The 25,955-nt window shown below is 49.1% G+C and overlaps 5 protein-coding genes and 1 non-coding gene across 6 annotated transcripts; 3 read left to right on the top strand and 3 right to left on the bottom strand.

Annotated features, from left to right (window-relative positions):
* Window positions 1-6,961: 6,961 nt before the first annotated feature.
* On the top strand, window positions 6,962-9,281 carry Aspvir_000461 (protein phosphatase regulator GAC1; the record flags this gene model as incomplete). The annotated part of the gene is made up of 2 exons (XM_043265596.1): window positions 6,962-9,084; window positions 9,176-9,281. 2 exons carry the CDS (start codon window positions 6,962-6,964, stop codon window positions 9,279-9,281), a joined length of 2,229 nt encoding a protein of 742 aa, XP_043121531.1.
* A 1,475-nt stretch (window positions 9,282-10,756) lies between these two features.
* Window positions 10,757-11,310, top strand: Aspvir_000460 (histone H4; the record flags this gene model as incomplete). Its single annotated transcript, XM_043265595.1, has 2 exons — window positions 10,757-10,766; window positions 11,009-11,310. 2 exons carry the CDS (start codon window positions 10,757-10,759, stop codon window positions 11,308-11,310), a joined length of 312 nt encoding a protein of 103 aa, XP_043121530.1.
* A 755-nt stretch (window positions 11,311-12,065) lies between these two features.
* On the top strand, window positions 12,066-17,001 carry Aspvir_000459 (uncharacterized protein; the record flags this gene model as incomplete). The annotated part of the gene is made up of 4 exons (XM_043265594.1): window positions 12,066-12,101; window positions 12,184-13,601; window positions 13,961-14,057; window positions 14,278-17,001. The coding sequence occupies 4 exons, from the start codon at window positions 12,066-12,068 to the stop codon at window positions 16,999-17,001; spliced, it is 4,275 nt and encodes a 1,424-aa protein (XP_043121529.1).
* A 398-nt stretch (window positions 17,002-17,399) lies between these two features.
* Window positions 17,400-18,811, bottom strand: Aspvir_000458 (annexin; the record flags this gene model as incomplete). The annotated part of the gene is made up of 2 exons (XM_043265593.1): window positions 17,400-18,709; window positions 18,781-18,811. The coding sequence occupies 2 exons, from the start codon at window positions 18,809-18,811 to the stop codon at window positions 17,400-17,402; spliced, it is 1,341 nt and encodes a 446-aa protein (XP_043121528.1).
* A 1,287-nt stretch (window positions 18,812-20,098) lies between these two features.
* On the bottom strand, window positions 20,099-20,836 carry Aspvir_000457 (EXPERA domain-containing protein; the record flags this gene model as incomplete). The annotated part of the gene is made up of 1 exon (XM_043265592.1): window positions 20,099-20,836. One exon carries the CDS (start codon window positions 20,834-20,836, stop codon window positions 20,099-20,101), a length of 738 nt encoding a protein of 245 aa, XP_043121527.1.
* A 5,007-nt stretch (window positions 20,837-25,843) lies between these two features.
* On the bottom strand, window positions 25,844-25,942 carry Aspvir_000456. Its single transcript has one exon. It is a non-coding gene; the product is annotated as a tRNA-Val (tRNA).
* Between the last annotated feature and the right edge of the window lie 13 nt (window positions 25,943-25,955).

The raw sequence follows: 25,955 nt of genomic DNA, 5'->3' as shown, positions 1-25,955 counted from the left end.
AGTGAAACAATGAGGATGAGGAGGTAATGCAGAAGCTATAGAGACAGGCGGATTATGGACGCATGTTTGATGTTTGTCAGGGGTCATGTGTCCTGTATAGCTATCTTTCATGCTGCATGGATAGAGAGCCAGGGATGAAGAGAGACCTGGCGAACGAGGTCATTGGTGTCGCAGCCATTTGCAATAGACGATATCGTGGGGGATGAGACGAGGGTGCGGTTTCACTGGTTGGATGCATTTCTCATCCATGCAATAATGTACATATACGTGATCCCGATTGATCCGTAGCACATCCCAGGTTAGGTCGCACGGATATCCGAATATAGCTGATAGCTGTATAGCTGTCTTGAAGATTGGCAAGGAATCCACCCTCCAAAACAGATGTCTGTGCATTGTTGCTGCAATATTATTCGTTGTATGCAGAATCGAAACAGACTTGGGCGGGGGAAAAAAAGGTAACTGGACGGTACCTTAGTAGTTAGTCGGTTTCAGCCTGCATGCAAATTAAAATATTTTGGTCATGGTTACCACTCAACTGCCTTTAGGCCTATCAGCATAGAACATTACTGCCTCTAAAATGGCCATCGACTAAGCTCGAGTGTGCTTTGGCCTCAGTCTACTGCAACCGCTGCAGCGCACTAGAGCAGCATGTAAGCTCCCCACTACTGCCTCACCTGCAGCACGGTCTGTTCTGGCCGTCCATCGATGCTGCTGTGAGTGGGGCGTCGCTGGTAGCTGAACGAAATTATATCCTCTGATTGCGCAGGCTTCTGTTGGTAGGGAGGAAAGGTTTGTAGCTAAGGGTATCTATGTATTTTTTTTAGACTGGTGTGGCTTGTGGCTGTTCTCCAGGTACAGCATCCGTGCTACAGGTAGGTTTGTATACAATTTATCCTCCCCCCGTGTTAGCACTTAGTCGTCGTCAATGTCAGGTGGCAGGGAGCGATATCAATTCGTTCCCGCTGATGCAGATCTATGCATACATTCTCCCATGTCGCTGGGGTCTTCTTCATCATCACGAAGCTCCGCTGTCATGCTCGAGTATTGCGCGAACCAGGTAGACGAGGTGAAGGCACAAGCTTGACTGTCAGTAGAGACAACGATTGGAGCATACTGTAACCGAGCGTTGCTGTTTAGGAACGTCAAATATTGGAGATCGACCTGATTGACAAAAAGAGTATCTCCTCGGATACACTGGGTACCCGTGTTTCGCAACCTTTCACTTTAGCTTGAATACCGCTGGCATGTTGATGAACAAGGAGTTTCCTAGAGCGCATATTATCATTGTGAAGCCGTATGCAAATGGTTATTCCCGAGAACAAAATTTTTCCCCATGGGGTCACTCAATTGACGCCTGGAGAACATGCGCATCAGTTTCCAACATCTGCACTTGCTGAGTCGCTGGTAGCCTCGTAGTTGCTACGAAGACAGTCGGGCGGGACTGGCCATGATAAAGCCCCTCCTTTGCGGTAAACAGCTGGTGGAGCTCCCCACCTTCTAGGCCTATCAGAGAAGCGGCATAGAATCCACCGATTTCGGAAAGCTGGCATTAAGTTATCGACATATTTCCCCCCAGGCTCCACAAAGTGCTGACCGGGGACAAGATCGGGGTAGTTCTCCGTCGAGTGAGAGCACAGATTACAGCAACGTACCGCAGTCATTGAGTTTGAGCTTCTGGAGAGGGCGAGCTCGGCGTAAGCACATCCAGTTCGGTGCGCCAAGAGGGGAGGGAGAAAAAACTCAGATAAGGCCCAAAGTCAAAAACTCTGACCAGTCGCAGATTTGAGCCCTTGCACGCCGCATACGGATAATCCATAGAGTGATGGAGGAGAGAGCCTGAGTTGCACTGCCTTCAACGGAACCCAGACATGCAGATTGCAAAGCAAAAGCATACCGCCTCCACCGAAGCGTTCCTCCTTGGCATTGGTGCAAAGTCAAAGAGAAATCTGGAGACGTGGGTTTTGCGCAGTGTCCGTGCTGTGCGAAGCGAAAGTATCAGAGCTCGGAAGACAGATCCAGAGCTTACGATGGGATGTCAATTGATTATTAGTCAGGATCAAGAGGGGAATTCGAGGAGAAGCACTGACGGCCCGAATATAGTTGTAGTGTCAAGAGGGTATCAGTGTAGTCTAGATACCTGGGCGATCTGGAAGGAGGTCCACTGAAGAAAGAGGTGGAGTGGAGCACAGAGGGTCTAACACAACCATCGGACGGCGTCACGCCGAGCCCGCTCGGGCGTCCAACAACGAGTCACCTCAAGATAGCGAACCTCAATGTAGATAATGCGACTGACTAATGTCCAGCGAACCAATCAGTGCTTCAACTTGGCTGAGCCGAAACTTTCCACGATCGGGAGGTACCTCCCATGGTCTAACAGGGGTCTCGTATATACAACCAGACCAGTGTCCGTGGTCTTCTCGGGAGGGGTCAATACCGCATCTAGACCCCTAGCTTATTTGCACGGTAAAAGGTATCCGCCATGTCTGGAGTCTGGAGTTTTGGAGTCCGGAGTCAAGGAGTCGATCATTGTGTGATTGAGGAATGAGTACGTGCAGTTTGATGTGGGCTCCGAATTTTCTCCTTGCGCCGACAGCATGAGCGGACAGTTACAAAGATTTTGAGTTGTACTGTGGGAACCATGGGTCTGATTGATACCACAAAGGCCTATCAGACTATCAGTAACTCAATCTCTCTCAAAGTTCAATAACGCGAGGGAGGGCAAGAGTTTTTGCCTGCAGTAGAGTAGCGGTAGGGAAGAGGTCCTTGCGGAGATGACTGATCGCGGAAATCCGTAGTCAAGACCACCGCAGCTCAACATAATGATTTTTTCCAAGGAAGGTAAGCTCTTCCGATTGATATTGAGTAGTACCTAGTATCAAAAGTTTTGACTAAAGCTTTGCTGTTGATATATGAGATTGATAGGCGAAGTTGTCGGGAAAGAGTGCCACTGTGGCGAATAAAACTCTGCTGCGCTAAGCATGCCAGCGAAGCCTGTATACTACCTTACAGATACTCTCTCCTGATAAGGAGTGGAAGTGTTGCGATTGTAAGTGAGACAAGCGCCAACGAGCAGTGCGCTGATCTCCCAACGCGAAGCATTATTAAATATAGACACAGAAATTAAATTAATACCCATGATCACCAAAGGCGCCCGATGAGACATGATTGAAATATGAAGAATTTTCGAAGTTAGTACTCCGTACTCACCTACAGAGTAGTGAACTCAAACGCTCATTAGGCCACGCCATAGCAACAGGAGATGGTTGTTCATTCCGACAGTCAATGATGATATCGGTGAGCACTACAAAGCAGTTGCAGTTGAAGGATCGGATATATCCAAAAAGCCTCTGAATAGAGAGGTACTTCTCGCCCTTAAATATTCAACGATTAACTAGTAAATTATTATGCTGTATACTTACTACTCAGAAAGACCTTCCAAACGAGGTAAAAGCTGTAACCAAAAGCGATGGATGAGGTGATGGAGTTTCAAAGCTTCGCAAGCGAGAAAACCCAGAACCCTGTCAATGGCCTGGCCCAATAGCCAAGGAAGAGCTGCAGCCACAATGTCCGTGCAGACTGGTGTACATGCACAGGAAACGTCCAATGATTCAGCGTACCACCCCAGCTAGAAAAAGTCAAAGCTGCCAAGGTATTGACCTTTTTAGAACACTCCTGTCAATAAGTGGTTGGAAGCAAGTTTGGACCAGGATCCTGACGTCAGACGAGGACAATTTCCAAGGAAAAGCTGGTTGGCATTTCCCCCCCTCAACGCTAGTCAACTATGTACACCTCTAGACGCCATCTTCACTATATTTCCACTCATTAATAATTAGGGTCATTATATTGTCGTCATTAATAAGGTATTGTTGCCATTTACGATCTTTGAAATTACCGTAGCACTCTTTGTAGTGTACAGAGCAGTCTGTATAATAGCACGAGCCTTCGTCGTGAGCTCTAAACGTTATGCAAAGAAATGTCCTCGTTACCATCCTACTAGAGTCAGTCCCTGCTCGGACTCGTCCTGGCATATCCATCCCGTAAAGCAAACCCCCACAGTCCGGGCAGTTCGGAAGAGATACGATGCAGTTTCGTATTGATCGAATAGGAAAACGGAAAAACAGGGTTTTGTTTCAAGATCATCCGCTATCAGGATTCTCACCAGAGTTCTCAATCTACTAAATGGACAAGTCTTCTACAATTGAATTGTGCCCCTGGTGGGACTGAAGCTGAAGTGGGATGGGAAAATACTTTCTGTTTGTCAAGACAGTGGCACATATATTATTAATTCTGGCCGTTGGTGATACAGATAATCGAAGGTGAACGTGCACTCCCCGCTAGAAAAGCTATTCCAGGGGCCAAAGTCGTCAATAAATACTGTACTTGGGGTCTCCTTTGCAATTGATATGATCAAAATCTACTCCGTATAGTAGACCTCACGACACTTTCTTTCTCCCAACATTTTTGATGCAGAGAGTATCTAGACCTGCCGAGACCACTGTGGAAGGAGCTTCTGTTGTTTCTGGTTGGTGGTGGCGAACGGGAGGCTGGCGCTAATTAGGGGCTACAGGATAGCGCTCTACACATTTCTTGCTGATATGGCGAGTGGGGTGAGAACTACTAAGGTAGGTAGGTAGTTAGATACTGGCACTACTCGTTGACAGCAGAGTACATCATCTCATCATCCTATACCGCACACCGGAGTGTATCTTCCAAGTACATACTCCAAAGGAGGTATCACCTATTTGGGACATCTGGGTCTTGGCCGGGGTTCTCCTGAACGTGGAGTTTCAAAATTGACGTTTTTCTGGTTCAGTGCTTCTCTTATCAACACCTCTTCTGCCAGGAATCATAAGAAGAGAAGAGAAGGAAACAAAAACACATTGCAGTAATAAATTGACCCCAGATCAGAGATTCTTGAGATCGAGATGCGCAGATCGATGATGGATAGTCAATCCAGTCAGTCGCCAAACGAGGACGCTCGTTCCTTGATTTCTGGCATTCCAGTAGTGTAGACATACATCGATACCTACGTATGTATGCAATGGGATGTACAATCTACAAAAAGTGGACCACAATACTCCGAACATGCAGGCTCGACGATCAACTGTCCTCCACCAAGCCACATATAGATACCTACTTACATACATACACAGACTACACTCGAGAGGAAAAGAGATTACCTATGTGACCAGGTATTAAATATGCATAGAGACTAGGTACCTATTATTCATTAACAACAGCATTACCGCTTGATTATTAATGAAGCAATTAGCTTATCAGACTTACATCTTTTCTGATGAATGTCCATGGTTTTGGTGTAATTTGTCAAACCACCGGATGTCAGAGCGACCGGGATAGCAAAGGGAAAATCATACTAGTCATACAGTCATACAACAACTTACCTACAATTTTGACACCCGGAGTCCAAGGCTCCCCGACAGATAGCCATGGCTCCACCTATCTAAACGGAACGCATTGACTGGGCCTTCTGGGGATCGTCCCACTGTCCCAGTCTCCCAGACCGTTCGATCGTGCTTTAAAGTTCGCCTGTAATTACCAATAATACACCATCTTCCCATCATCGCCTCGTCTGTCGTCCTTTTCCGGGCGCTGCGGCAACTATGAATGTGCAGTAGTACCTCTAGGTACATGCTTGGCCGACTTCCTCTCTTTATTCAACGGTCATGGCGGATAGAATTTTTTCCCCCTCCCTTTATCATCGTACAATAATAAAGATGAATAAAAAAATGAAGTCAAAGCAGATCAGAAAGCAAACTAAAAGATGCAATGCTACTACTCCATACTGTAATCTGAACGCTTAGGACATCTCCCCTTAATCAATTTTGCCTCCACTTCTATTCGTATGTTGATTAGTTCTTTGGTTCGCAAGAGGCTGATGTTTTAGATACCGGATTTTCTGGGTTCTTTTTCTTCTGGACCATAGGTGGTAGTTCTACATCTAACCTTAGTAGACTGAGGATCTGCTCTTCTTATCAGTTGCTGTCATTCCTGTTTATTGCGCCTACACTGGGACCTTTTATTATTATTACTGCGGCTCCCTCTTCTTCAATTATCACTCATTCTTTCTTCGCCTCTCATATACTTTCCTCCCCCTCCATTACGCTATCTATCTTTGCCATTCTTCTCTCTACCTTAATTCTTGTCCTTCCTATCCTCACACAGCATTGGGGGTGTCCGTTATCGGTTTGCGCCTCGTTCTTTTTTTCATGGCCCCGTAAAACTTTAAAGTTCCTGTGTTCCTCCCATCTGCTCCAGTTGCCTTCCTACAACTTCCGGCCGTCCTCTTGTTCACCATTTTTGCCTCTCCGCTAGATGTCGAGTCCACAAGGTATGTACATGCAGCTCGCAATCGTGCAATGTCAATGCTACACACACCTTTTCGCCAATGTTTCCTTTTCTTTCGCTATCTTCCGAAAACGTTGAATGGCGGTGATCCTTTTCTCGAATCCTATTTTATCCTGATTCCTCTTTTGTGTCACTCGAGGATTTGTACCGTGATACCTTCGTTACCTCTCTCGTCCCGGACAGTGACATGACTGCGCTCCAACGCTCCTTCTACTGATAATGCAAACGCCCTTTCACCTCCAATCTCTCCCAATTTTCTGTCTGGTTCCTCTCTCTTCTTCACTGAGCCAGATCATTTCATCTCGGCAACAACCTATCCGCTTGACACCGTCATTTGCCTCTGGTGTGAGGTTGCACATCAGATAGAGGCCATTGCCACTGTCCTGATTTTATACTGTCTTGACAAAGGCAATTCTTCCTGACTAACTCTCGGTCAGATTGTATTTACAGGGGCCGTTTCTTTGAACGACTCATCCTTTGATCTCTTCGTCTGTGGATCAAGGTTGCTCTCTTCACGCTGTATCTTCAGCTTGTTCCATTCAGACCTCTCTACCATCAGCCTGCACCTTGTGTCTAGCCACACAAGTCCGGCCGGATGCCATACACTGCGCCGTTGAAGTCGTCGCCTTCTGCGCAGCACATCGAACACTCTCAACCCCTCTCTCACTCTTGTCCCAGCTCACCACCCACCGTCCCTTCTAAAGCTGGGCGTCCGCACCTCCCACGTTCCTACTCATCTACCGCTTATGTTCGCAGGCACAGAAGAAGCCCGTCGAGCAACAAGGCCTTTGTCTTCCCACCAGCTGACAATCGTCCTCTTAAGACTAACCATGTTGTCGACACTCTGGCTAGTGTCCGGCAATCCCCGCCTCCGATAAGCGATGCCATGATTCCTCCAGGGGCAGTGATATCTCCACCGGAGTCGGCTCCTAACTCAAGTGATGAAGAGTTGACGCATCGGCACCGGGATGCACTGAAGCTGGAGGAACTCGAGGCGGCTGTGAGGTCCATTGAGCAGCGACGGACGCCTTCTCCGGAAAGGGAAGCAGCAGGAGAGAAGTCATCGTCAAGTACGGCACTGCAGGAGCCTTCTCGTCCACCACTCACCAAGGAGGCTCGCAAAATCTCACACTCTCGGTCGGTAACCGAAAGCTCTATCTCCCACAAGAATGAAGAAGCTTTGACAAGCTCACCGGAAGAGAGTGAGAGGGACGATGAGCCCCAGAGGAAGCAGCCTATGGTGCGAAAGAAGTCAGGAGAACTTGTGAGACCAGCTCTTCGCCCTCCGTCGGCACGGCGGCGGCCATCTAGCATGCCGGGTACCCCCACCTACGCCAAGGCGGTGCATTTTGACTCTCAGCTCGAACACATTCGTCATTTCTTGCAGTTGGACAAGCCACAGGCAGTCAGTGCCAACACGTCTCCTGTGGAGGACTATAGCAACGAAGGGGAATTTCCCTTTGAGGCGCCTTCCTTCGAGTGGGAGATTCGACTTTCAAACTTCCCCAAGGATCTTTCCTCTCGAGCTCTTCAAAAGGTGCGACTTGAACGGCTATTTCTATCATCGGACAAGGATACATTGGTTGGCGTGGTGGCGGTTGCCAATTTGGCTTTTCACAAGCACGTTGCGGCTCGCTTCACCTTCGATCACTGGAAGACCGTCTCTGAAGTTACCGCGGAATACAGTGACGATGTCCGTCGGAAGCAAGCTCATGACGGCTATGACCGGTTTACCTTCAGCATCAAGCTCACTGACCATGCAAACTTGGAACAGAAAACTATGTTTGTCTGCATCCGCTATAGCGTGGCTGGGCAGGAATTCTGGGACAACAACAACTTTATGAATTACCAAGTCAACTTCGTTCGTATCCCCCGGCCACGACCTGAGCCGCGAAGCCCGTCCGCCGCAGGCTCGCGCCCAGCTCTTCCTCGCAGCAAGAGCTTTGCCGGCGTCAACAGCCGTCTTTCTTCGATGCCGTCCTCGCTCGATGATTTTGATGAGGATATGAACGATTATCTATCCTTTGGTCGTCCCAAGAAGACATTGAAAGAAGAATCTTCATCCGAGGATCTGTTGAAGGAGGTTCACAGAATGTCTGCTGCCCGCGAGAAGCAAGCGCGACAAGCGTTCGGCAATCGCTATGATTTTGGGGCCTCCTTGTCCGCCGTCATGCGGACCAAGCCAACTCATGATCGCACGACTCTGACCGCTCGAGCAAAGTTCGACACTACCAAGTCTGACCCTGTGAACGGCGACCCTGTCCTGACGGAAGGTCTACATGTCAAGAAGGCGTCTGCAGTCAGCGAGATCAGCTCGCAAGTTGCACACTCGGAACACGTCAAGCCCTCGTCCCTCTTGTCCAGCAAACCTCACCATGATTCATCTGTGTACAAAGAACTGGTCGACAAGTTCTGTTTCTATGGTTCCTCGAAAGGCTCTAGTGGCACCAACGACTCGCTTAACAATGGGATTTCGCATCCCGATTCTTCGAGCACATCCAGCACCTCCCCCGCACAATCCTTGTCGCCTCCTCTCTCACCGCGTGCGACTGAGATCTTGGGCATCGACTATGGGAATAGCCGCTCGTCGTCTGCTAGCCCCGTCAGCTCAAGCCCCCGTGCAGCTTCATCATCGCCAACCCGTTTCGACTATGCTCATCACCCTCACATGCAGAGCAGCTTCTTGAAAGAGACTCAGACGCCGGCAGTCATCAGAGGGTGAGTTTGCTCTCCCATGACTACCGATAAACAAAAAATTGGGTCCATCCTCACCGTCAGACGTGTACCCCTTCTCACACTATGGTTGAAGGTCGCACAGTGCTCTGATACCCACTCTTGACACGATTTATTCGAGGGATACATTCGTCGACCCTCCCTCAACCTATCATTTCTCTACCCAATCAGCTGTTTGCTGAATTAACAGGGGACCTATTGTCGCCATCGCGTATACCAGTTATGGCTTGTTAACCTGGTTTTAATACTCATTTTCGCTTTCCTTTACTCTGATGCTCATGTCAAGTATTGAGGCCTTTCCCTTTGCGATGTACCATAAACCGCGGGGAAAGCCTTGTACTTGCATATTTTCCTTTTTTCCACGAAGAAATGATTATGGTGGAAAGCAAGTTATGTTCATGCATGATTGTGCTCAGTGTGGTCTTTTTGATTTCAGTCTTGATTTGTTTCACGAGTATGATGATACGAATTTTCTTTGCGTTTGTTCCTGCATAGTAGTCTGGTAGTCTGCTTGACAGCATTCTATGAGATGATGCATTTGCAATCAGGAAAAGTTTCCACACAGTTTACGCTGTTGGTTTTGAACATTGCTCAACTTTAGTTGAGTTTCTGCATGGAGTTTGGGGTCTTGTGCTATATTTTGCCGCCTTTGCTACGGTTCTCCGGGCGGGTAACAATGCCTTTCTTGTATTGTCTGCCACATGTGGGTAGTTCTGGTATGATATGTGGAGGCAACGACAATTCTCAATACATTCAACACACGGTTATTACTTCTGATTCAAGCCTTTAATCTTGTAGCCTTGTAGTTGACGAAAACCTGAGCGTGTCTAGCTGCTGACGGTATGTTCTATCGTTACGTAACTTCGCTGAAGATGTCCCTCTGTCGAAAGTCTGTTGACTCTCTTCAAGGTCGCTGTCCAACAGTTATTTTGATATTCTTAAATCGAATGGATTTTTCGACCGCGTTGCTTGGGTCAGAGATATGAGAGAAGGATTGCCCCCGACATGATTAGGAGTGGCTGGTGTCGGAAGGTAGAACCCCAGAGAGGCTCGGTCCTGGAGTGATTGTTGGGTCGAACTCTTGATTGGACTATGAGGGAGTAATCGCAAGAGATGACTTGATTCAGGAACAGACAGAATCCATAATGAGCATTGACTACGCATATCCATACTTTTCCCCGTCGTACAACTTACCTTGTGAGAAACTTGACGTTGGTGATTAAGTGTGCCGCCAAGCCATCACGTGATCTTACCCGCCTGATGCGCCCACGTTGCTGGTTCACAGCGGCAAAAATGCGCCAAAAACCAACGGCAGAAACATGGGCTTGAAAGCAGCCGTTCATAACGCCCTTTTTCCCATCCGCCACCCGCCAATCATCTCGTCTCATTGCTTTTTGACCCTTCCAGATCAACCCCTGGGCTTAGTCATTCACTGAGACCGCGAAAAATCACGCTGTTGCTTGCTGACCGCCCCGAAGACCTATTTAAGAATACGCCTCCTTCGCCCCTGCTTCTTACCTTGCTCTCTTTTTCTTCCCTTTTACTACTACTCAATCTAGCCAACGACGCGCCACATCTCTCATCAACTTCGCGGGTCGTTTTCATCAATTTTCCATCTATTTTCTTATCATCTTATCTTTGAATTTTATTTTACAATATGACTGGACGTAAGTATTAAACTTGATATTTTTATTTTCCGTCGCCTCTTTATCATTCTTGGTTGTTGATGGCTTCCGGTTGAGATGGGTAATGATGATACGCGGGGATGCACGTGACATCTTGTCACTGCCTCAGGCCAACGCGTCATCTGTGCAGTCCTCCCCTATCTCTAGCTCACCTCCACATTGACAGCCATTCGCTATCTCTATCTTCTATTAAGACCATAGTGACTAACAATCATGTCCTACAGGCGGCAAAGGAGGCAAGGGTCTCGGCAAGGGTGGCGCCAAGCGTCACCGCAAGATCTTGCGTGACAACATCCAGGGTATTACCAAGCCCGCTATCCGCCGTCTCGCCCGTCGTGGTGGTGTCAAGCGTATCTCCGCCATGATCTACGAGGAGACCCGTGGTGTCCTCAAGTCCTTCCTCGAGTCGGTTATCCGTGATGCCGTCACCTACACCGAACACGCCAAGCGCAAGACCGTCACCTCGCTCGATGTCGTCTATGCCCTCAAGCGCCAGGGCCGTACCCTCTACGGTTTCGGTGGTTAAACGTTTACGCTTTGCTATTCGTCATCACATCGAGTCCCGAGTCCCGGCTCCAATTCACCTGGCTTCTCGGACCGCTTGCTGTGTGTGGTTGAGTGCTTGGTGACCGGTTGACGGTGGAAAGCCCGGAGACTTGTATATTGACCTTAATGCGTTTATGCTGTGATGTTTTTCTGGATCTTTTGAGGTTTATTATGGGGTTTCAATGGGGTTTGGAATGGGCCGTTTGATCTTGACAATCTTCTGCTGGTTTTATCATATGGGCTTGGAGGATCGGCTGGTTTGGGTCTTTTTTAAACTGCAGTGAATTGTGCATTCCTTGCTCTTTGGAGCTAGTGAATACAATTAATTTTACTGAGGATGAATTGTCCCTGATTCTGTAAGTCGTAGTATCGCATGCCATCAAGACAGATCACATTGAGTAATCTGCGACCGCTGTATCGTGCACGGACCAACACGTGCGCATGACGTTATCCGCCCTTCGCTTCCTCCACATTGCTCTGCTGGACCTCGGTTTTTCGCAAGAGTAATCAGGCTATGACGGCTCCGACTTGTTGTGGCTGCATAAATCGGAGAGGTCCAATTCCTGCTTCGTTGATGGGCACTGCGGGACCTGACGTTGTCAATCGGGCCTGCACTACACAGTACATATCCAGGAGGCCATAGTTGCTATCACATGTGGTCGATATTTCTGACGCCCACCGATTCTGTCCTTCTCATATTTGATTGATAACCCCTTTTGGCTTTTAACTGCTAAAATGTCAGAGTATAAAGTTACCTACGAGTCTGAACTGGTACGTCTGTTGTTCTATGAGACCCGGAATTCAGATCTTTTGACAGCACGAGAGGGTTACTGACTCGGGTGGCACTGGATAGGACTCGTATCAACTGTACTATAGATATGATAATCCCCCGCCGGAAAAGGACTGGAAGAGAGCTGCACTGCGTGGTCCCGCTCTGCCTGCCGTGGGCAATGCAGTCGCTGGGGCTGTGGGAGCGGCTATATCCAACGTTGTCACGTACCCGCTCAGTCTGATTGTGACTCGACTGCAGACGCAGGCGCAGCGGAGGACGAAGAAAAAGAACAAGGCGGATTCCGAGGACGCAGAAGAGGAAGACGAAGAAGAGGAGTACACCGATGTGCTTGACGCAGCACGCAAGATTTACGCCAAAGAGGGCCTGGGGAGTTTCTACACAGGCCTTGCGCAGGATACGGCCAAGACAGTTGCGGACTCGTTTCTCTTTTTCCTTGCGTATGGTTTTTTCCGGCAGCGGAGGATCAGGGCTCGGTATGGCGATGGGCGGCGGTCGAAGCATGTCGTTCTTCCGATTCTGGATGAGTTGGCGATCGGTGTGCTGGCCGGCGCGTTTGCGAAGCTCTTTACCACACCGCTCGCTAATATCGTGGCGAGGAAGCAAGCGGCATCCGGCAAAAAAGCTCTCTCGACGAAGGATATAGCTGCGCGGATCAAGTCTGAGAAGGGGCTGAGGGGGTTCTGGTCTGGGTATTCGGCGTCGCTCATTCTCACGCTGAATCCGTCGATCACTTTTTTCCTGAATGGGGTCTTGAAGTATGCCCTGTTGGCGCGGAATAAGCGGGGAAGGCCGTCGCCAGCGACGACGTTCCTTTTAGCTGCCATCAGCAAGTCCGCTGCATCGTCGATCACGTACCCGTTTTCCATGGCCAAGACAAGAGCGCAGGTCGATAGCTTGGGAAATGGGGAGAAACCGAGCAGTAAGAGGGTCTCCGAGGACGGGATTTCCTTCGCCCCTGAGATCATTACGGATGTGCTGGCCATTGCACGCAACGAGGGTGTATCTGCGCTGTATGCGGGCCTCCCCGGGGAAGTTCTCAAGGGTTTCTTCTCGCATGGCTTCACCATGCTAGCAAAGGATGCAGTCTATTCACTCATCGTGCAGAGCTACTATCTTCTTCTTATTATCTTGAGGAGATATCCTACGCCTGAAGAGCTGATCCAACGCGCGCGCGAACAGGCCGAGGAATTCGCTGAAGCCGCCCGAGAGGGCGCGCGGGATCTGGCTGAGAAAGCTAAGGAAGGTGTCGAGGAGATACTCCATCATCATCATCATCCGGATCATGTCTCTGTGGATACAGCCTCGAATGCTGGGTCTTCCGGTGTGGATGCCTCAACTGGATACCGCGTTAGCTCTGATGGGCCGTGGTCTGATACTAACGCGACCGCAGAGTTGGTGAGAGATTACGTGGAGGACGAGACGACAGAATGGAAGGGTATGTACCGTTGGTTCTGGGAGAAAGCAAAGCATGGACAAGAGTGAGCTTATTGTCTTGTTTGTCAATTTTCTTACAACCAAGTTTGCGGTGTATGAAAGTGGAGTTGGATGTTAATTCATGGATGATGAGCGTAGCATGATCTGAATTCATGGCATAAGTAATTTCAACTTCGCATACAAATCTATTGACTTTTGAGAGCAAGACATGGTTTCGAGAATGAATCCTTCGTATGAGTTCTAAGAATAGCGTACACCATCCAAGATCTCTTCTTCCCTTCAGTGGGGCCTTCACTCGCCCAGATCCACGGGACGCACCATCGCATCCAGCCCGACTGTTTACTTTCCCCTCATCAATAATAGTAATCGATCGGTCCGCTACCGATCTCTCCATATATTGCAGAACAGATTTGGGGTGCTCTCCTTCCTCGTCTCTCATGTCAAACGAGTCTCGCGGGGGTCCTAATTTGCTGGACCTCGAGAAAGAACTGACTTGCTCGGTATGTACTCTGCATAACCATGCTGCTTCTTGCGTCATTTGATCGGATCTTATCGACGGGTGGGATATCCACGAGGACCACAACGTCAACCCCCTTCCTTTCGATCGTCGGCCTCGTGTTGGCGGTGGATAAGCAGATAGTATTTGACGGCTCAATATGGACGACCTCTCAAATTACTTATGTGACCTCTCACTGACTGATCCCGGAACAACCACCATAGATCTGTACAGAACTGCTCTACCAACCTCTCACCCTCCTTAACTGCCTGCACACCTTCTGCGGTTCCTGTTTGAAGGAATGGTTTGCTACTCAAGCATCCCGCCGTCGGCCGTCCTCATCCACCCCGCAATTCACCTGCCCAGCATGTCGGGCCGTAGTGCGCGAAACACGACCCAATGCCACCGTTACTACGCTGTTGGACATGGTTCTAGCAGCCAATCCTGAGCGCGTCAAGTCAGCTGAGGAAAAGGAGGAGATTGCTCAGAAATACAAGCATGGCGAGTCGGTGTTTCCTGCGCTTTCGTCTCCGGGGCAAGATAGTACCGTGTCGGACGCCGAAGATCGACGGTTGCTGGAGGAGGTTCGTGAATTGAGTTTGCGAGAGAGCAGGACGGGGACAGGACAATCTTCAAGAAGCAGGCGAGCTGAGAGCGTTGATGCTGATGGACAGAGAGCGGATGGTCGCTCGAGACGACGGCGTGAGGAGGAGCGTGTGCTGCGCCGACAGCCTGCGGCCCGTACAGAGGTTAACTCGGAGAGAACGAGGCGGATTGAGCATCAGTCCAGTCTGCGATCGCTGCTTAGCTTGTCCGATACCGAAACAATGGAAGAGGAGATCCTGCGACAGATCATCGAAGACGGACTGCTGAATGATATCGACCTGGACAATCTTGGGCCGGCCCAGGAAGAGGAGTTAACTGAGCGCATCGCCGATGCTTATCGCCGACGACACATGCGACGGCCGCGCTCACGCCAGAGACAAGAGGCGAATGAGGCTTCACAGACGTCGCCGCGACCGCGCGCGAGGTCGCAATCCGTGCCGAGACCACCGACGGTGTCCGCTCCTCAGACATCCTCGAGGAATCCACCCGTGTCAAGGCCGTATCTGCTGGAGCCGCTTGTCTCGCGCTCGGACGCTTCTAATCATCAGCGGCGTCTTTCGGATCAGGGGACTCGGAGGAGGAGGACGTCGCCGGCTCCTGCCAATTCGGCGTCCACATCAGAAGTCACATTGCGACCTGCTGCGAGGTCGTCTAGTGATATAGCTTCGGATCGCCCTCGTCCTTCTCAGTCCTCCCGAGCTCGCGCCGCCGAATTGTCGGCTGCTCCGAGGCCTCGACGGGCAACAGCGTTGGAGCAGAACGTCCCCAACATATTCGCCCCGGAAGCCAGGAACCGCGATCACCGGCAACACGTCTCGGGCAGACCACTGAATATCTCGCCTGCGTCAGTCACTTCACCGAGCACACCAAATGATTCTTTTTCTGCGCGCTTAGAACAGACTACGGCCAGTTCATCTGTTTGTAGTTCTCTAGCACCGGCCGTAAGCAGTCCTGCCAACCAACGCTCTCGACCTTCGTCTTCTCGATCCCAAGCCTCTCAACGTCCTTTACCGACTTTCACCGAACCTTCCATCTCTTGCGACCGGTGTGGCAAGCAGAATATCCAATATGAGCTTCACAAAAAATGTCTACAATGCAAAGATGGAAGCTTCCATCTATGCTTGCGGTGCTATCGCCTCGGCCGCGGCTGTTTGCAATGGGCGGGTTTTGGTCCGTCTGCAGAAGCGAATTTCGACCGAATGCTTGCCTCCTCGACCGGTCGGGCTATACCGTCGCGGGAGATAGCGCATGTCTTGCAATTTTCCAGATATTCACGACCCTCTGATAATGTCCATCGCACAACAAGCGGGGGAACGGAGATGACTAGCGACGATCCAGCCCAGAGGTTGCAAACGGGACTCTTCTGTGGCATCTGCCACGCTGTGGCAAACAAATGCTACTGGAAATGCAACGAATGCAACGAGGGGGACTGGGGCTTCTGCAATAAATGTGTTAACCAAGGACGATGCTGCACGCACGCGCTTCTACCTATCTGTCGACTTGCGCCGGGAGATCGCTCGAGCGTACCAGTACCGACCGGCGGTGACTCGACTGACGGACCTAACAATCCATCCAATTCTTCTACTTCGGCCGATAACGGAAACGAGATATACAGAATCCTCTCTTTCTCAACCAAGTGTGACATCTGTACATACCCCATCCCAGCATCAGCTACGAGGTTCCATTGTCTCGAATGCAACGAGGGCGACTACGACGTCTGCGCAAATTGCTACCTAAAACTCGTCGCCACAGGCAAAATCAGCAAAGAAAACGGTCACAATGGTTGGCGTCGTTGTGTCAAAGGCCACCGCATGGTTGTTGTCGGCTTCGAAAACCACGACGAAGGCCAGAGGAGGGTCGTCGTGCGCGATCTCGTCGGCGGCCGCGCCCTCAAAGACGAACACGCAGCGGCCGTCCCATCACCTGAAGTCGGATCCGGCGACTGGAGCTGGAAGGAAGGATCTGAGCGACGAAAGAAAGCCTCCCGCGTGCGAACTTCCTGGACAACCACCAACAATGACCGCAGCAACTCATTTCCCATCAGTGCCGCTGGTGGCAGCGGCTCGGGCTCGGGCCCCAACTCCGAAACAGCCACGACCACCAGTTCCCATTCACCACCGTTCCTGCGCCGCTTCCCACCCGACGGTGGAATCGGCCTCATCGTCCATGCTCTCTGGTCCTGGTATCCCGAGGACGATGTTCAGGATGAACTGATGTTTCCGCGCGGGGCGGAGATTACCGAGGTTGAGAACATCAACGACGATTGGTTTTGGGGCTGCTATGCTGGTCGGACGGGGCTGTTTCCCGGATCGCATGTTACTGTCGTTGGGGAGATCGTTTAGTTTGTGCGTTTTGTCATGGATATGGCGTGTATGATCTGCTTATTCGAGTATTGCATGGGACATGACTTACGACTGATGTGTGATGTGTATTGTGAACATAATGCGACGAAAACATGGAAGTTTATGCAAGCTGTTGCATTTCATCAAGTAGTGTTCATGGTTTTCTCTCTAGCTAAACTATCTTTATTTCGTCAAACGTTGAGCAACGATCCGGTTGCTCAGTCATATCATATCTCAGCCATGGCGGGGCTGTAACCACCAAAAGACATCAAGCCGTAAGATATAACATCGTGGTATCACAGCAAAGGAGTAGGCCAGCATGGCGTGGCAACAAAAGCAAGAATCCACCCAGTAATAAACATTAGAACGACAGGGAAAGAATTGGAGAAAAACCATAATCACTCGAGCAACGCAACCATTAACCTCTGATAATCCCCGCTAGTTTCTCCGCGGACTCTGGCGATAAGATCTTTCTTGTACCGATGGTGGTACGCGCGCTTGACTTGGTCCAGATGCTGTCTGTTCCAGTGTAAGCGCACGACCCGCACAACCAGCTTCTCGTCCTTGGTGCCCATCCCCTTCATGCAGTCCTCGAGCAGGTCCGCGTCCCGCACAGCCGGGTCCAGCGCGGTGCGGAGCATATGCAGCAGCGCGTCTTTCATGTGGCCGGAGAATTCCTTCTCGATGTGGTTCTCCAGCGACGAATTGTACCGAGCGCCGAAGGCCTGGCTGATGGCGCGGAGCTCGGGGTCCGATGCGCGGGCAAAGATCCCGCAGACTTCTTCGACGTTGTTGACGACGCGGCCGCTGGTTGCGGCGTGGATGGCGCGGGCTTCCTGCTCGATGAGCTGGGGGTTGATCGGGTAGGAGGCTTCGTGGCGGTCTGCGCGGAGGACGAGGGAGAAGAGGGACAGGGTTTTGAAGGAGAGATCGGCCTCGACGTCCTTTTGGAGGGAGCGATGGAAGGTGTGCTCGTAGGCGGACTTGATGGCGTTGAGGTCCGCGTTTGAGCGGCCCAGGAGGACGTCGTTCAGGAGCCACTCCTTTGTACCGAGGCCTTGGACTGCTTCGCGGGCGGACTGCACGTCGTGCAGAAGCGGTCCGTCAATGATGGCGAGCAGGGCTTGGCGGAAGTAGCTGCTGGTTTCGGACTTGACGTCCTTGTAGAGGTCGCGGTGGAGATGGTTGGTGTAGGTGGACCGGACGGCAGCCATTTGCAGGGGGTCGAGTTTGGACAAGACCTGGATGAGCGTCTTCTCGTCGGTTCCGAACCCTTTCATCGCTTTGCGGAGGAGGTCTGCTTCGCGGCGGAAGTCGCCCGGTGCCATTTGACCAGGCACGTAACCCAGAGAAGGCATGGCAGGGGGCCATTGGAACTGTTGCGGGGGTGGTGCTGGATAGCCGCTCCCTCCTAACGGCGGAGCGCCATAGGGTCCGGGTTGGGGATATCCGCCCGCAGGCGGAGGGTATCCAGGACCGCCTTGTGGAGGGTACGGAGGTTGCGAAGGAGCGCCATATGGAGGCTGAGGTGATGACGAATGGGGATATCCTGGTCCGGGAGCCGGAGGATATCCGCCTGGCGACGGGGCAGGCGGAGGTGGTCGATTATAGTGGCCCTGGGGAGGGGGTGGACCGCCGTAACCCGGTTGCTGTGGGTAGGGCGGTTGTGAAAAGCCTTGAGGAGCTCCGTACGGACGATAGGGTGGTTCTGCAGAGAAGTCAGCTCAGTCTATCCAGCTATAATAGGCAGCAGAATTCTGGTGGGATGCGGGGGCATACGATTTGGAGGGGGGTATTGGTTGTATGACATAGTCGGATTTCTCTTGGTTTGTGAACTGTTTGCTAAGAAATCTGAATGATTTGACAAAGTAAAGAGAATGAGGGACGATGGTCAACTTATAATGATGAAATTAGTACCTGTCTACGGAGTACATCTTCGTCATATATCTCGGCTGTGCTTTAGAATTTGCCTGAGAACCATGGCACCAAGGCAGTAATGTGGCGCAGGCAAGGCTGAGCCTCTGAGCCTCTTAGTCAGGTGGGCCTTTTCCACAAACCAGCCATATAGGGCTGAATCTGTACGCCTGAAGGACGTAGACTTCCTTGGCTGTTCGATTACCTCTCTAGAGGGGCGATAGATTATTTAATCACATGAATATGGAGTCAATCTGTTTGACCGATGATCAACTCAGCAATCCCCTGATACATGAGACGGGGATGGAAATGTTCCTTCCAGCCATTGACTGCCGCTACTTGGCTCGTACAGTCCGCTTTGTATCGTCGACAGATCATATTTTCGAAGATGTTCGTTTGCGCAGGCACAGTGGGTGGAAACCAAAAGTCCACGAGGAAGAACACGAGGGAGGAGATAAGGAGGATGCGCCAGCAATCAATGGCGTTACCACTGGCCGTTGGCAGACTAGCTACAGCCAGATGATAACCGGTGATTTTACTGCCTTAGGCATAATACACCATTCAAGGCTTCCAAGATTGGAGATGTATAAGTGAGAAATTGCCTATAGTCCTGCATCCTGAGGTGCTTCACGCCTTGGACCCTTGCTCTTTGGTTGCATCGACCCGGTCTCTTGTAATACCACCGTGGCTACAATTCCTTGCAGGGGTCGAATCAAGCCCCAAGAGAGTGAGGTGATCCAAGAGAATACCAGACTCTTATCTAGTCCAAGCACGAACGTCATGCACCAGCTCCAGCACGTCGAACGGTATGACCTGGTGGCGCTGGTGGATGCGGGCAGAATCGTCGAGTTGCACTCGCCCGCGGCGTTGCTTGCGCGAGAATCAAAATTTTCGGGACTATACCATGCCCAGGTACAGGCCTAGCGGGCTCTTTCCAGATCACAGGTCGCAAATGGGACAAAACAGCTTACATAGAGCCCGCCATAGCTAGATAGTATCGTTGTAGAATCAACGTCGAACGTGTCATTAAGAACTAGGGTGAGTCTATTGCGACCCTGAAACCGTAGATAGGGTGGCTATTTCTGGATATATGTACCAAATAAGCATCAAGATTATGTCCTTCGTCTCATTGCTGCTCGTGTACTCCTTATTCCTTGCATTTGTCCAAGATTAAAGGAGCCGTTCACCTGGTCTTCCGGCCCTCACCAGCTTTCTCTGCCGTCACAAAAGCTGCTCGCAGTTCTTTCGCCGCCTCCCAGAGCACCCAGAGCGGAATCCACACCCACAAGGTGTTCAAGAAGAAGAGGTAAAACCAGAGGTACACAGGATTGCTGGTATCCAGCTGGGAACTCCCAGTCAGCCATTCAGGCGCAAACGTCATAAACCCCCCGTACAGCTCAGCCGTCGCCAGCGCGGGCGCAACAAGCCACAATCTCGCCTTAGCTGCGCCCTTTGCCGACGCAGTCGACCGGCTGCCCGATGCTTTCCAGAGCAAGTAGCACACATACACGGCAGCCGGGCCGCCAAAAAATACAGTCAACAGCTCAATAGAGATGGTGGGAGCGTCTGCGACGGCCCAGCGACGGTCTGCTTTCGCGTATTCCTGCCATAGTCGAGCGCTTGGTCCCGTTCCGTAGGCTGCGCCGTATACGCGGTCCTTGTAGCCTAGGAAGTATGGCTCTTTGCTGACTCCGGCAGGGAGTGTTGCGTAGCTATAGAAGCACTCGTACAGGAACGATCCTTCGATGAAGACGTGGGTCAGGGCATCGTAGGCGTGCCAGTAAAAGAGTATCCGGTTGCGCGTTTGAGAAGACGGTATCAGTGATCTGCTAAGCAGATAGGCGATAGGCATGAACGATAGAGCAAAGCCGATGCAGAGTAACGTCGGGACGTCGAGAATAAAAGGAATGGTGGAAGCCATGGCTCTCGCCCACCACTGCAGGTCTCTTGGAAGAGGGAGAGTAGGTTGTAGAACGAAATGAAGTGCAGGTTGTAGATTAGCGGGATGGTCTTTCAAGCAAGTACAGCTTCGTTTCTGAAGGACCACATTAACAATGGAACAACCCCTGATTTTGAAACACTAGTCTCGTAAATATATGATGCCTTAGGCATAAACAAGCTGGCAGGGTGAGCCTGAATCCATACAGTGTACTATAAAATAAAAGGAATAATCAGCAATGAAAGAGTCATCACCAGCTGCTAGGGCCAGCCACTAAGCCATAATATCATAAGATATAACAGCTGGGCCCCAGTGGAAAGTATGAGATAGTATGTAGTCAAAGTATATAATAGTAAGTGATGCTGGAGCAAGGTCCACGGACCACAAGTAGTCTGGGAGGCGGGGGACAGAGCCCTAATCCAGTCAGGTGACCGCTCTGCCTGAAGGGTCGTCGTCAGCAAATGGTTCAGGCTGGGCGTGCCAGCGGCCAAATCTCAGAGGTCCTGGAGTCAGCACCTCTGATTGGTGGGGTGGGTCCTGAAGATCCCAGGCTGCCAGGGCCTTTGATTGGCGGCAACCAACGCACAGGCTCCCAATGTGAGCTGTTGATCAAAACAAGAGGTAAGACGTATTTGACCGCGTGGAGATGGCTCTCATGGGTAGGAAGGCCAGATTTCAGAGTCCAGTGAGGTCCCCATGCATTGATTATCGCGTAGATTGGTGTTCAGGGGGCTGGCTGGCTGGCTTGCTGTACATGTGTTGGTTTAGCTTAAAGGGTCTGGGACCCCCAGCGCGCGCTTGTCTATCTTGATGAAGGTCAGCATGGGCCAAGGCCTGATGGAAAAGAGTACATTATTGAGACAAGTGATCAAGGTGATGGAAGAGGTAATGGTGCAACTCCTTAATGGGCCTGTGTGGTCTCTGAAAGAGGAGATAATAATTTAATAAAGCCCCCAAAAACATCATAGCTGGGTGAAGCCAAGATTTCCCTACCTGTCTGTGCCATACTTCACAACTTAAATCCTCCCCTATAGCTAGTTTTCCCTCATTCTAATTAATAACCTGCTGGCCTTATTCCTACTTGTCATGGGGCTGCGGCCTAGGTAGGGTCACTGCCTCGGTGAGGCTTATAAGCATGTTCTAGGCCTGGTGATTCCCTATGGAATCACCATTGTTACCTTTTGGTATTGTGGATAGTAGCTGCCTAGAACACTATGTCTTACACTACTAGAGCAAGGACTCTGGCACTAGCAGAGTAAATTACTTGCGTCATTTTTGCCATTTGCTGCCAGGTTGGCTTACTGGCGCTGGGCATAGCCTGTGAGTTGACAGATCCCTTGCTAGAAAGATGGGTTCAAGTTCGACAAGGTCTCGGGGGATGTAGGGCAACCTTGTTTCTAATATATTAGCTCAGCAAGGCCTCTAATTAACTAGATCTATATATTTAAAGTTTTTAACCTTATTCAACTTTTATTAGGTTTGTATTTAACACCTGCTTAGGCTGCTTCTATAGACTAGGTGTAATATACTTAGAAAAATCATCATATAGTAGGGATTAAAATTAAAATATATATCTCTAAGCATGGTAGTATTGATACCTCTACTATATGACAATTTGAATCCCTATTTCCTACTATATGATGATTTTTCTAAGTATATTACACCTAGTCTATAGATTGTAAGCGGGTGTTAAATACAAACCTAATAAAAGTTAAATAAGGTTAAAATATATGGATCTAATTTGAGGCCTTGCTAAGCTAATATATTAGAAACAAGGTTGCCAACTTGCCCTACATCCCCCGACTCCCCGAGACCTTGTTGAACTTTCCCAAGGGGCCGAGACCTTGCTGAACTACATGCCCCTAGGCTCCTAGCAACATAAGGAAGGATGCAGTAATTTGATTTTTGAATTTTACCTTTAGACTATGCCTTTTTAGGGCTTTTCTGCTGTATGTTATTAATACAGTGCAAAAATATAGTACAAAGTAATAAAGCTACTAGACAAGCCAATCACTATATATAGTTATATACCAATAAGTTAGTTTTCTAAATTAGCTTTAACTTTAATCCTATAAAGGACACTGCATTCCCCCCTTTAAAATAATATTCAACTACTTCATCTGTATTAACTAACTACTAACAAGACTTTTTGGTTTCTTTTAACCTATACTATGTACTTTATTAATTTGCTAATCCTTGCTTTTTCAGCTTTGAGCTACTTTGCTCTCAATGTTATTGCAGACTCTGGCTTCAAAGATACTTGCACAGATATTTTATATTATTTTGATACGCCTCTAGGCTTTGGTGCCTATTGTAAAGACTTTTCTGGAAAGTCTGTGCCTACTCAGATCTTTGTGGATGGTTGTTTTGCCAATGATCATGGCAACCTTGTTGGCCGGCTTAAGTAAGGGCTCTTCTTTACTATCTATAATTATATCTCTATACCACTTTACTCCCTCTTCACCCAGTTACCTACTTCTTCTTTTACTATATTTCTTAACTTAATCTCTCTTGCTAACATGTATCTACAGTGGTCAATTTTCACAGAACTGTATATGGATAGGAATGACTGATACTATAATGTCTGCCTGGTGTAAAGTTAGTGCAAGAGACTATAACCCTACTTCAATTAATACAAGTTAGTCTCTATATCAAACACCAGTACTAGTATGGCTATTGACAATAGTGAACAGATGATTACATCTCAAATGTTAATGGGGTATTGACATGTTTTGGGTGTGCTGAGGGAAAAGATTGTCATAATAAATGAGGATGCAAACAAGGCAAACTGCACTGACTCAGCATGACTGCCTCTGCTTTACATGACTTCCTTTCTGTTTCCTCTTCTTTCTGTACGTATCCAACCATCCACAATAAGAACCATCAAGATACGAAGCAATTACATCATTTTTAATAAAACCATTGCATTTTGGTGACCAGTGCTGGGCCTCAGAATCAAATCCAGGCATTTTCCCATGTCATGTTTGTTTTCATTCTCATTTAGCTGCAGATCCTGCATGGTTAGGGTTAGATCTGTGTAGAGCCGCCTCTATTCTGTGTTAGAGTTGTATTTTCATTAGCTACTAACCAACTAGAATCATTCCATTAGTTTCCTTACTTGAGTCATCAGAATCTTATCCAAAACTACCCCACCATTCCGTTGATTTGCCAATACGGACCTGTTATCATCTATTTACCTAGGGTGGTGACTGGCATAGTAGGCGCCCAAGAGTGATCTTAAAGAACCTCAGGCATTAATTACTAACTTAGTTTCTATTCCAGGGTTAGCCTAAGAGCAGATACATCTACATCACCTCTCCTATTAAGAGGAACAGGAAGATAGCATCCTGGACTGGATCCATAATACTAACACCACCACTATTTATTCACCCACGTCGTCATCAACCCCTAGTCAGGGGGAGCCAGAAAATATTCCTTTGCCTTTATCACCACAAGACATCTTATCACCATCAGCATCTCAAGAGGCTCCTTTACTAACTGTGACAAGACAGCTGTATTCAGTCATGTCAGTGAATCAACCAATCTTCTCTGGGAAACTGGAAGAGGATGTCGACTTATACATCAATCAGTGCCATTTCATGTGGGCTAGAGTTCAGATAGAGGCAACTAATAGAAAATAAGCTATTACTACTTCTTTGTTCACTAGATTGCATGACGCTGCATTAAGGTTTGGATGAACCTTGCTCATGACAGATAGACAGGACTAGAAGAAGCTAGCTAAGCATTTATGGACCCAGTTTCCAGAGCAGGAACCAGGAGACTAGATTTAAGATGTAATTATAAAGTTTTTGGAGTTATACCAGGGGCAGAGGAGCCTTCAAGAATATATTAATGAAGTTCAGGAATTAGCCATAGCCATACCTGATGACCGGGATCAAATAATCGCGTCTATATTTACAAAAGGGATAGCAGACCCTATGACCCAGAAGGTCCTTAGCGCCTACATCCAGACACAGAAAGCAACTTCGAAAGCAGTCAAGTTAGACGAACTAATCCGCATGGCGCGTGCTTGCAAGGATGACCAGACTGACTGAATTGCTGAGAATGTCGCTGTTTTACGCTTGGCGAACTATTTGCAGACATATTGAATAACCAGAATCAGATAATTAGGACACTGGCGGAGCAACTTGTAAAATTTGATTTGTCTGCAGGTTAGCAGCACCATTAACCCATAAACCGTCCACAGCAACAGCCGCAGCCTTAAGGACTCAATCAGAGGCGATGCTATAGATGTGGTTAACCAGGCCATATTGCACCCGTATGCATGAACAACCCACTACCAGTAGAGGAACAGCAGAAGATATGGCAGGAGAGTCAGGGACAGGGACAGGGACAGGGACAAATTCAAGGAACTCACTATCGGCCCATATTGGGAGCCCGAAGCGCCCCAGAATCATCAGTGATGCACCATATAATGAAGTCCAGAAATTGATGAACACCATGTGTACTCCATTAAGCGGCAAGGACACAGGAATAGCCTATTAGGGCCTGCATCTTCAATCTGCCATAAAGATACTAGTGGAGATTAGATTTAGAGGGACTTCCCTCCACCCTCTTAGTACTTTGTATTCCTTTAACTGACCCCTTCTACATGGCGGCTTAGTAAGACTAAGCCTTAGTATCCGGGGTCGGAAATCATCTCCACTTCCTCCGTTGATCTTGAACTATTTTCACCGTCATGGTATCCATCTGCGATTTAATTAGTGGCATCGATAATCCTTACTGATGGTTGTCGTTCGACTAGGCTTTAGTTCCGTCCCTATATAACTTGAAGCCTTCAAGCTTTCGACCAGACAATAAATAAAAGCGCCTAAGCAATCCCCGCACCAGTTTCTCCATGTTTGTATCAGATGATTCTCCGGAAATGTCCACGTACTGACAGTGATCCAGACCAAGTAGACTTTGTAGATCTTTTACAAGGACGATTAATCCTCCATTGCTTGATGGCGAATTGTGAAAACAAAAAAGTAGTCACGCCCGGGATCGAACCGGGAACCTTCTCGGAATCCTTGAAGAAGCTCACTTTTGATTGTGAACGAGAAATCATAACCATTAGACCACGTGACTGGTTGTTGTTGGA

The sequence above is a fragment of the Aspergillus viridinutans genome, assembly GCF_018404265.1.
Source record: "Aspergillus viridinutans IFM 47045 DNA, scaffold_1, whole genome shotgun sequence".
In the NCBI taxonomy this organism is placed as follows: domain Eukaryota; kingdom Fungi; phylum Ascomycota; class Eurotiomycetes; order Eurotiales; family Aspergillaceae; genus Aspergillus; species Aspergillus viridinutans.
The sequence above is the reverse complement of the archived record's forward strand: the minus strand, read 5'-3'. Positions and strand labels throughout refer to the sequence as shown.